The sequence below is a fragment of the Rhinolophus ferrumequinum genome, chromosome 14 (genome assembly GCF_004115265.2).
Source record: "Rhinolophus ferrumequinum isolate MPI-CBG mRhiFer1 chromosome 14, mRhiFer1_v1.p, whole genome shotgun sequence".
In the NCBI taxonomy this organism is placed as follows: domain Eukaryota; kingdom Metazoa; phylum Chordata; class Mammalia; order Chiroptera; family Rhinolophidae; genus Rhinolophus; species Rhinolophus ferrumequinum.
In genome coordinates this window covers 8,804,120-8,815,289 of record NC_046297.1, presented here as the reverse complement: position 1 = coordinate 8,815,289, position 11,170 = coordinate 8,804,120, and the positions used below count along the sequence as shown (strand labels likewise).

Genomic DNA, 11,170 nt, shown 5'->3' with positions numbered 1-11,170 from the left:
TTATATCTTGCCCTTTTTCCCTTATTGCATTATCACCCTCTAAACGGTGATAGTTGCCTAGAGAATGATAGATTTTTCCAGGTGAGGATACTAAGGCTAGCAAATGGCAGATTTAGGAGTAGAATCTAGTCTAGTCCTAAATTTTTCTTTTGTGCAAAATTTAACTTCATTTTAAATGTTTATTTATGTAATCAATATAATACACGCTTATTATAAAAATGCAAAAATTGCAGATAAGTTTTTTCCATGCACTTTTACATAGATCATGCACTTGATTGACCTGATGTGTAGCCTGTATTGTGTACAGGATGCCACCCACTGTCAGGACAGAATAAGGAGAGATAGAATGGTTTCCAATAGACAAAGGTGTCAGACAAGAATGCATTTTATGTCCCTATTTGTTTAAATTGTATGCACAACATATACCAAAAACGGGGCTAGACTCAGGAAGAGGAGTGAAAATTGGTGGAAGAAATGTCAATAACTTAAGATATGCGGATGACACTTGGCAGAAAGTAGCAATGATTTGAAATGACTTCTGATGAAAGTTGAAAGGAGAAAATGTTCAAACTGCATTTGAGCATCAAGAAGACAAAAATCATGACTACAGAAGAAATACACAACTTTCACATGGAACAATGAAGAAACTGAAATTGTTAAAGATTTTGTTTACCTTGCTTCAGTCATCAGTTCAAATGGAGATTGCAGCCAAGAAATCACGAGATGGCTGAGACTCAGAAGGGCGGTAATGGAAGAAGTAGGAAAGATCATTGAGAGCAAAGACGTGTCATTAGAGACCAAGGCTATTATCATCCACACCCTCATATTCCCAATTCCTATGTGAAGAAGGCTGATAGGAAAAGAATTGATTCACTTCAAATACGGTGTTGGAGGAAAGCTCTACGTATAAATACCCTGGACCACCAGAAAGATAAACAAGTGGGTCCTAGAACAAATTAAACCTGAAACATCACTGGGGGCAAAAATGACAAAACAAGCTGTCCTACTCTGAGCACATCGTGAGTTTACAGGAGCCGAGCAGGGCTGTCGAGGGCAGGTCATTGTGGATGTCACTTACTCATACAATCGCCAGGAGTCAAAGCTGACTCAATGGCATGTAACACACTGTATATGGTTATGTATACTATTTACTTTTCAACTTAACAAATCTCAAAAACCCAAACCTCTGTAACCAAAAGCTCAACAAGCATCATTTTAAATGTCTGTAGAGAATTACATTGCAAAAACCCAAACCTCTGTAACCAAAAGCTCAACAAGCATCATTTTAAATGTCTGTAGAGAATTACATTGCCTAAATGTTCCATGATTCACTTGAAAATCAGTTGACAAATTCTTATCTGGAAAGATTCTCCCAATTTTTGCTTTAAACTAGTAATGTATAAAGAAGTATTTACGGTTCTTATCAGTATACTAACTTTACCAAAATTTTTCTTTTCTTTATTCCATCATACAATCCTGTCCTTAACCTCACCTTAAAGGAGGGAAGGGGCGCTGGTGTATGGGGAGAAAAGTCAGCTAAAAAACACAGAAAAATTATATACAGTCATGGTGGCGGTGCAGTCTATAAGTGATACCCATTTTCAATTTTCCCATCAGCCACCATCTTTAAAGGGAACTTCTCAGATGATATGAATGGGAAATCAAAGCTATTATTTAAACAGCCTTAGTATCATTCTAAAATTCCATTCAAGTAGTTTATATTCAACAAATGTCTCTAAATTAGTAGAATGGGGAAAGCTATTGATCCATGAATAACAATTCCCTGTGATTTTATAGCGCAGTTTTCAGAATATGATTTTATTGTAGTTATTTAGAAACCTTGAGAAGTAAACCAAATATTATTTTTATTTGCCCACAGTATTTATAGGAAGAAACTAAGGTTAACAGAAGATAAAAATGCAGGTTTCTCAGCATATTGTTGAAGTAATCAAACGAGAAGGCCATTAGACTGAGATGGCTGTGATACTTGGTAGTCTAAGCAAACCAAAACCTAAGAGTCAATTCCTGTGAATGCCTCAAGGATAAGAACAATCAATCACAAACAGCCAACGAGGCTTTCCCACCCCTTCAGTTACAGCCAATCAAATAATTTGCTTGTGTTGCCTGTGCAGCTTTATAAAAACCTTGCCCCTAACGCCTGTGGGTTGATCCCTCACCACTCAGTTGGCCACTGTGCTGCCTGATTTGAATACACTTTTGCTCAAATAAACTCATTTTTTTAGTATGCCTTAATTTACCTTTTTAACTATATTAAAGAAAAACACTATATAAACAGAAAAATTTAAATATGTATCTGTAAAATAATGGATAATTGTAGCATGAATTACAAAGAGTTTTAAAAATGTAAGTGGAAGATAACTTTCAGAATATGATGTTATTCATAAAGAAGTAATAATTTTATCCTGGATACTCAGGAAAAAATAGGATTTGGAGTTGTCAAGGTGCTGTTATTGTAGACTGTTAGTTTGTTTTTCTTCCTATGCAAAAAACGTGGAGTCAAAATCAGTTCTCCAATAGTAAACAAAAGTGTGTCTCTGCTAGTTGGATGCTCATCCTTTAAAACAGTTGAATCTGAAGCCTTTAAACATTCTGAGGCCAAATTAATCATGCTCTTTTGGGCTTCTGCAGCATTTTGTAAATCGGTATATTTCAATTATATTACAGCATTATACTTAAGCTTAGTTTTAGGTGTTTCCTCCACTATGTGAGCACTGTGGATTCCCACTTTTATCCAGTATCTTTGTATCCTCTGCTCCTATCTCAGTCCTGGCAGTAAACTCTTAATACCACTTTAATAAGTAGTGAACGAATGTGTATAGGGATGTGAATGATTCCCCAAGACAAATGTAATAAGTATCAACATTATCTGAACGAGTTCCATTTATTTTCTATCAACTCAATGGTTGCATTAAATTACCATTCATTTTTGTTCAAGTCGTATAGAGTATTATTCCTCTGTGCCAACAGGCTAGAATCATTTTCCGCAAAGAAAATACTTTGGGGGGGAGGCCTAGAAATTGACCACGAGAATGAAAAACGTGACCCCGGTTTCCAGGCTTTGTCCTTCGCGTATGGCTCTCCCCGCAGTCCTTGCACACTGTCCTACGGGCCGCCAAACTTCGGGACGCGGCAGCCGCGCGCAAGCAGGGTGTTTGCGGGGTTCGGTAGCGGGGGGTCGGTGTAGCCCGTTCATAGCTCCGCCCGCTGGGAACACACGCGCGGCGAGGAAGGTTGCAGGCGGGCCCCTTATTCCGCGCACGTGCAGCGACCAATCCAGCTTGGCGGGGCTCTAGGGGGCGGGGCGTGCGCGGCTTCCCCAAGCCGGGGTCCGGTGAGGAGCGGGTCCCCAGGGTTCCCGGCTGCTTCCGCAGTGCGGTGCACCGCCCCTTCTCACGCGTGGGATGCTGCTTCTGGCTGTGGGCGGCCCGTGGTCGGCGGGACTGCGGCTCGGCGGGAAGAGGGCGGTGCCGTGGGCGGCCACCGCGCTCCGGGGCCCCAGGGCGGCTGTCGCGCGGGCGGCCTTCTGCAGCGGCTCCTCCGGGCCTGGCGGCGGCGGGATCGCGGGACTTCGCGGAGCCACGCGGCTTCTCCCGCGTCCCGTGCGAACGCAGGTCGGCGGTCCGAGGGCTTGCGGATCCGTGAAAGGGTGGGGGTGGGGGGCGTACGACGGGCCCGGGGAGTGCCCGCTCTCCGACAGATTTCCCGGCGCCTTGGGGTGGCTCTGGTGCGGAAGGAGTCCCCTGCCGGCCTCGCGGGAGTGGCAGGCCTCGGCCTCGGAACCAGGTGCACCACCCGGAGACCGGACGGAAAGCCCTTGGACAACCAGACTTGGAGTTTGTTCTCTCTTTAGGAATTCTTTTGCCCCCGAGAAAAGGGAATGGAGACGTTCATCCTCTCATTTTAATCTGAATAAATTCTCTCCTCATCTTGCCTTAAGTATCAGGATTAGCAAACACGGTTGAAACTTGGAAGAAATGTCTAACATAGGGATTGGCATCTAATTAAGGTTTAGCGTAAAGGAATTAGTCATGCCTTTTGAAGTGTGTGCTGTGAAATTCACTTTCAGAGATGTTCGGGGGACTCCTTGTTCCTGTGAAATTTGATACAGGATTTCAAGTAAAATATTTTAAGGAGGAATAAGGGATGCAAAGGGATGGATACAAGGCCTTTAGGGACAGAGTTACTCTTTTTTTAATATATACTAGTTATCGCATAACTATTTTAGAAGTATTAAAAACGGTCTGGATTTTAAACAACCTGAATTTGCAGTGTTTACTTACATTATTGTATTAAAATTATTTTTTTTAAAAGCTAATGCATTTAAATCTTTGACAATCAAATGAGGGCAATGGTCTCATTAAGAGTGAGACCACTAAACTCTACATGTTCAAGGTCACACTTGTATTATCTGAAGAGCTTGGAGCTGGGATACAAACCTAGATCTTCAAACAACTCAGCATGTGTCTGCTTGTGACTGAGATTAAGGAAAGCCATTCTATTAGCCAGTGTGAGGTTTTTTTCTTTGTTTCTTTTTTTTTTTTTAAGCTCTAGATTATTTGGGAGAATCCCTTAAATTACCTCATGCGACAAGTTCTCTTTTCATTGCCTTAAAACTTCTTTTTTTAATTTAAAAGTTCATTTAAGATGCAATTTATTATAATACGTACTTTATAATGGTCTCTGTTTCAATAGATACCTGTTTGTTGGGAAAGATGTGTTCGATGCTTACGTACACAAGTTGAAAAGTCAGAAGATGGAAGGCTGATTTATACTGGGAATCTGGCCCGGACAGTATTTGGTGGGTAACCAGAAATAAGGGTATTTCCTTTTTACCCCTTATAATTGTAAAATATGTTCTTAGCTTTTGTCACATATTATTGTAGCACCTCTTAATTGCAAGACGTAAGGAAAAATTAGATAATTTTTTTCTTGTGTCCTGTTTATGAAAGATGTAGAGGTTGAGGTCTTTGCATTTTTAGATTTCAAGATTTTTGAAGACTGTTACAACTTTGTGATCTTGTGGCTAGGTGTTAAAGCTTCCTTCCCTTGGTCACTTCTTGGGATGTTTCACACCAAAATAAGACAACAAAAAGTGTATATTTGTGTAATGTTTGAAAATACATTCAATAAATGTATGGAAGAATACCTCTTAGGAGTAGTTATTTTGGGGGAGTAGAACTATACTTCATATATTTTTAAATTTGACAATTGAAATGAGCATGTAATACTTTTATAATTCAAAAATATATTGAGTTTCTATTTTTCAGGACATCTTAGAATTTTCAACAAACATGTTTATTTAATGGCTTTTCCAGGTTATGGAGAAGGAAAAGAGTGTACTAGATAGCTACAAGTTTAAAGTTCTGTCCTTAAATCATAATTTAAGATTTAACATGGAGCAATTTAGTAGGGAAGGTCAGAACTTCGGTCTGTGATTTAAGTTCCTCAGGTTGTATTTCATTATAGTAATCTTTAAAGCAACGTATGACATGAAATATCTGGAGGATTACTTTATAGCCAACTTGGCCACAAGTTTCAGCACCCACATTTGCATTTCAGTTTTTGATTACACTGATATCAACCCATCATCTAAAATTTACTCTGGAAATCTGGAAGTTCTCAAGTGTGTGACATTAAAATAGAGTATGTTTAAAGCACAACTTTAGCTATTTAAAACATTTTAGGAATAAGAACTGATTATAATTACTAATGAGTAGAGTTCTAAGGTTATTGAAGTAATCAATTCTAGATGGTTAGAAATTTCTTCAGAAGTCAATACAGTAGGCCATTGAGCCTGTGTCCCATCTCTGGCCCGAGCTGCCTGGATCGGCAGGTGACCTCCATGGTACCCTTCCTTCTCAACACAGACACCGTTCTTCAAATGCAGGGAAGGCTTATCAGTTTTTTCATGTTCCCACTTGACAACATTCAGGGAAGGAGAGAATGTAAATAGGAATTAATTTTGGTGTGGGTAGGATGTCATATTCATGGAAGGGCATAGCTGTCCATGGTATCTAAAGTTCTAGAATTGTAACTTGTAGAGGAATTTAACATTTGACTTCTTTCAATATTACAAGAGAAAGTCACCCTGTATATTTATCAGGGATTAATATTTTTTCTATGTAGAAACAGAGAGAAACATTTTTTTCTACGTAAAACCAAGTGAGAGACATCAAGACATAAAGGTAACCATTTCTGGAGGTTCTTTAAACAACCAAATGGGTCCTAGTTTAAAGACATTTGAAGGGCCTTTTAGTCAACAGTTCTTGTTAATTCAGCAACACATAATTACTGATGTCATAGTATTCTCATTTTAAGATGAGTAGAATTTGAACATGAACAGGGGTGAAAGAAGGGCATCCCAGCCACGGAAGTAGTATGAGCAAGCCACAAAGATGGGAAAGCCTAGAATATGTTTTAAAAATAGTGATTACTTCAATCCAGGCAACATAAATTATATGTGTGTATTAGTTTCCTAGGGATCTTGTAATAAATTTCCACAAACTTGGTGGCTTAAAGCAACAGAAGTTTATTCTCACAATTCTGAAGGCCAGAGGTCTGAAATCCAGGTGTGGCAGGGCCAATGTTCTGTGAAGGCTCTAGGGAAGAGTTCTTCCAGCTTCTTTGTGTTCTTTCGCTTGTAGCTGCATAACTGCTTCACAGGCCTTCTCTGTCTCTGTCCTGTTCTCTCCTTATAAGGACAGTCTCATTGGATTCAGGACCAACCCTAATCCAGTATGAGCTCATCTCAATTTTTAATTGTCTGCACAGACCCTATTTCCAAATAAGTTCATATTCTGAGATTCTGGGTGGACATGAATATTTGGGGGACGCTCTTCAAACCACTACAATGTGACAAAAGTCGTGTGGGGAGTGGGGGGGAGGGAAGGTAATTGAAAAGGGCTGAGGAGGCTTTTATATAGGAGGCAACTTGGTCTCCATTGTATCCCATGTGCACCAGTGTCATAGCAACTACCAGTGGGAGGAGGAAGGAATTATTTTTAAATTACTGATGCAAGATAACAGCCTTCAGCCAACAGTAATGTGTGAGTGTCTGCTTTACACCTCACCAACAGAGTATGCTGCCAAACTTGTTTTTTGCCAATTTGGGGAAAAATAATATCTCTCTGTGGTTTGTATTGTGTTTTGTACTATTGAGGTTTAATATCATTTCATCTATTGAAGGACCTTGTGCATTTTTATTTCAGTGAACTGTCTGCTTATATTTCATGCATGTACAGGGTTGTGTTTTTTCCCTCATATACTAGAAACCTTTTATATATTGGTGATACTAACCCTTTGTGATATAAGTTGCAACTTTTTTTTCTCATTTGTTTCTTTACTTTGTTTATGGTATTCATACGTATGTACATTTTAATGGAATCAGATTTATCAGTCTTTCCCCCTGATTGCTTCAGTATTTTGAGTCATAATTAGAAAAGTTTTCCTATCTCAGGTTATAAAAGACTTCATGGCTGTTTTTTTCTTATACCTCTATGATTTTATCTTTTAAATTTAAATCTTTGGATTAGTTGGCATTTTTCTGGCATATGGTATGAGGGATGGATTAAATTATATCTTTTTCTGCATAGCCATCCAGTTGTCCCAACACCACTTGTCCCACTTATTTAGATTATATCTTTAGTTTATACTAAATTTCCATATACTGTTAGGCTTATTTCTGGATTTTCCATTTTGTTCCATTGATCTGTCTATTTGGGCATCAGTACCACACTATTTTAATTATAGAATCTTATGTTTTAGTATCTAACACCCCCTTTTTATTTTTACTTTTTTAGTTTTTCCAAATTAACTTTATAATCAACCTGTCTAGAATCTCAACTTGTCTATTTTCCAAACAGATGGTATTTTTATTGGGATCATGTTCAAATCATATATTCACATTAAGAGAAATTTACATTTAAAGTCATTTATTTACTTATTGTGGTAAAATGTACATAACATAAAATTTACCATTTTAACCATTTTTAAGTATACAGTTCAGAAGTCATTGAGTTTTAATCTTTCTAATACAATAGGTGAAAATATCTTACTGTTTTAAGTTCAATGTCTTTCCTTGGTAAAGAAGTTGAATACCTTTCCCATATATTTCTTAACTACTGGTGTTATTTTTTTGGTGTTTTGTTGTTTTAATCTTGGGCTTTAAGCTTGGTAAAGTTAGTTCCATATTTGAAGATTTTATGTTAAATATGTAGAAGTGCTTGTTAATAGAGTTTTATTTGAATTTAAACTGCCTGAATTAATTATTGTAAGGACCCTAAGGATTGTTGAGCAATATTACATCTTTTACTGGGGAACTGAGGTGGGGAGAAGCCAGGGAACCTAAAGTGAGTTTCCCACTTGGAGAGTTGGTCCAGTGCAGTGGCCAACGGCCTGGACTCTGGAGTCAGGTTGCCTGAAAGTCAAAACTGTCACTGGACAGCTTTGTGACATTGAGCAAGTCCCTCATTTTTCTCATCTCTTAAATTACTTCATGATAATAATTAGCATCTATGTCATAGGGCTTTCTGTAGCTTTCATGAATAAAATATGTGACGTGTTTAAAACAGCTTGGAATGTTATAACACTTTATATGTGTTTTGATTTTCTTGTTTTGATGATGATACAATAAGAAAGGTGGAAGAATTAACTAGATAGCTTGATTCTTGTATAAAATTCAAAAATTAATCCTTTCCCATTTTTTTTTTCTATTTAGGTGTGAAATGTTTCTCTTATTCAACAAGTTTGATCAGCCTTGCATTTCTGCCATACATTTTTGCACAAAATAATATCATATTTGGAAGTCTGCCTTTACAAATCTTATTTTATGGCGTCATAGGGAGCTTTACGTTGATCACTCCAGCACTGCTTCACTTTATTACAAAAGGCTATGTCATTCGGTTGTACCACGAGGCCACAACAGACACTTATAAAGCTATTACTTACAATGTTGTGCTTTCAGAGACGAGTACAGTGTTTCACCAGAACGATGTGAAGATTCCAAACAGTACACATGTGTTCACCACATTTTATGCTAAAACAAAGTCATTGTTAGTTAATCCAGGTCTCTTTCCAAACCCTGAAGACTATGACCATCTAATGGGTTATGACAAACCATTCACTTTTGAGATGGAAGAAACCAGTGAAGAGAAACAGATTAAAGATGAGAAATGAGTCTTTTGTTTTTACGTTTGTGCTTATATGTGATTTATGTTCCAATGTATAATAATAATATTGCCTTTATTTTTGTTTTCTGTTAGTGACTGATTGTTAAAAATAATGTGGACTGTAGCAAACAGAACTTGGAATTAATTTTTAGAGAATTGTGTTCCTATTCAGAGAATTATGTTCCAATATAATAAAAGAAGCTATGTTTGAAAAACAAAACATGTAATACTGCACCATTTGTGTTTTTAAAAAAGGTGTGAAAACACATGTACTTGCTGGCATATGCATGGAAAATGTAATAAGTGTAGTTGCCTCTCAGCTGGGGATCGGGTGTCAGAAGCAAACGGAGGAAGTATGTTTCCTTTGTGTTTGGATTTTTCTAAGTGTATAGATACTATCCTTCCTCACATTAAAAACTCCAGTTTTAAAAATTCACAAATTATGGAAAACAGTGTTAATCTGCTTTTTTAGGTTCTGAACACAGGTTATTGCCTAGGTTTTCTGGCAGAGTTACCCACAGTAAGGGTCTGTGCACAGTCGAGTGTGGTTAGCTGTGGGGAAATGGTGACTTATGTGTGTTGTCTTCTGTGGTCCCATTTGCCGTCATGTACAGCCCTCCCTTACTGCACCCTATCAGGAAAATCACATGTACTACTAAATAGGCGGACAGTACCTTTTGTAAAATAGCAATCTCTTTGCTAACTTTATCAAGTATTGGCATTTTAAGACTTTTTACCTCTAATTGTAAAATGGAAGTTGGTTCCTGTGAAGGATTTTCAGCCAGGAGCAAAAGGCTTCAAACCATGCTATTTAGATCAATAGGTACTTATTAAGCACATACAGCGTGCCGCGTACTATGCTAGTTGCCAGTCAGTTAAGAAAACACCCAGTGTGTATGGAGCTGCCTAATATCTTTTATCACCTGCCATGGTGGTAAATCTAATCTTTGCTCTTGCCTATGTATAAGGGAGCTTGGTGGGAAAGCAGCAAGGACATCACTAGTTCATAGGGAAGGATCATTCACGTCTAAGCTGTTAGTAGCTTACAGGAGGCAAAGTACCGTGTTTCCCTGAAAATAAGACCTAGCCAGACAATCAGCTCTAATGCGTCTTTTGGAGCAAAAATTAATATAAGACCCTGTCTTATTTTACTATAAGACGGTATAATACTGGGTCTTATATTAATTTTTGCTCCAAAAGACGCATTAATGCTGATTGTCTGGCTAAGTCTTATTTTCGGAGAAGCACGGAAGAAAAGTTCCAATCTGAGACCTAGAGCCTGCGTTCTGCTTGGATCAGCAAGCTTGCCTGGCAGAGGGCAGGCTCTAGGGTCATAGAGAGATGAACAAGCTGGTGTCGTCTCTGTCCCCAGGTTGGGCCTCTGCCTGCCTATTCTCTGACCTACGTTACCTGGATAAATACCTGTTGCTATCTTGGCAGTTAATGTGATTTATATCTTTCTATAAAAAATGATTCCATCAAATTGTTCATTATTAAATATTTGAAAGGAGAAGCAAGAAAAAAAATCACTCCTAAAAAACCCCAGCAATGTTAACATTTTAAAGTTTTCTTCTAAGGGTCATGTTCATCATAACTTGTTTAAAATGTCCTGTATCTGTGTGACCATTTTGTTGCCTGTGTAATGGAGTGAAAAACCTAATTTAATTAGAATAATTCTTCAGAAGACAACTTGGTTATTTAGGGAGAAGAAAAAAAGCTTAATTAAAAGACAAAGTGAGAAAAATGACTTCTCAAGGGCATAGAGGAGTGAGACCAGGATGCAGAAACAAATCAGCGTGCATAGGATAACATGATTCATCACTGAAATAAGTCAGCAGAAACAACTCAGGCCAAGGTAAGGAGGAGAAATAGAGGCACATCTGTCCATGCCATTTCTCTACCCTCACCCCAGGCAATGATCTTGGAAAGATAGGGAAGGTGATGAGTCTCCCACTATGTAGGGGACAGGCATTGAGTCACTT

At 38.3% G+C, this 11,170-nt stretch overlaps 1 protein-coding gene across 1 annotated transcript; it reads left to right on the top strand.

Annotated features, from left to right (window-relative positions):
- Positions 1–3,305: 3,305 nt before the first annotated feature.
- Positions 3,306–9,408, top strand: TMEM70 (transmembrane protein 70). Its single transcript, XM_033126925.1, has 3 exons — positions 3,306–3,632; positions 4,714–4,819; positions 8,738–9,408. The coding sequence occupies exons 1-3, from the start codon at positions 3,423–3,425 to the stop codon at positions 9,193–9,195; spliced, it is 774 nt and encodes a 257-aa protein (XP_032982816.1). The 5' UTR covers positions 3,306–3,422; the 3' UTR covers positions 9,196–9,408.
- The last annotated feature ends 1,762 nt before the right edge of the window (positions 9,409–11,170 follow it).

What these genes read in the sequence shown, in the direction of transcription:
- TMEM70 (XM_033126925.1), top strand. Translation starts at nt 3,423, where the DNA reads ATGCTGCTTCTGGCTGTGGGCGGCCCGTGGTCGGCGGGACTGCGGCTC. An exon ending in CGCGTCCCGTGCGAACGCAG is followed by an intron (nt 3,633 to 4,713) that starts GTCGGCGGTCCG and finishes CTGTTTCAATAG; the next exon opens with ATACCTGTTTGTTGGGAAAG. An exon ending in TCTGGCCCGGACAGTATTTG is followed by an intron (nt 4,820 to 8,737) that starts GTGGGTAACCAG and finishes TTTTCTATTTAG; the next exon opens with GTGTGAAATGTTTCTCTTAT.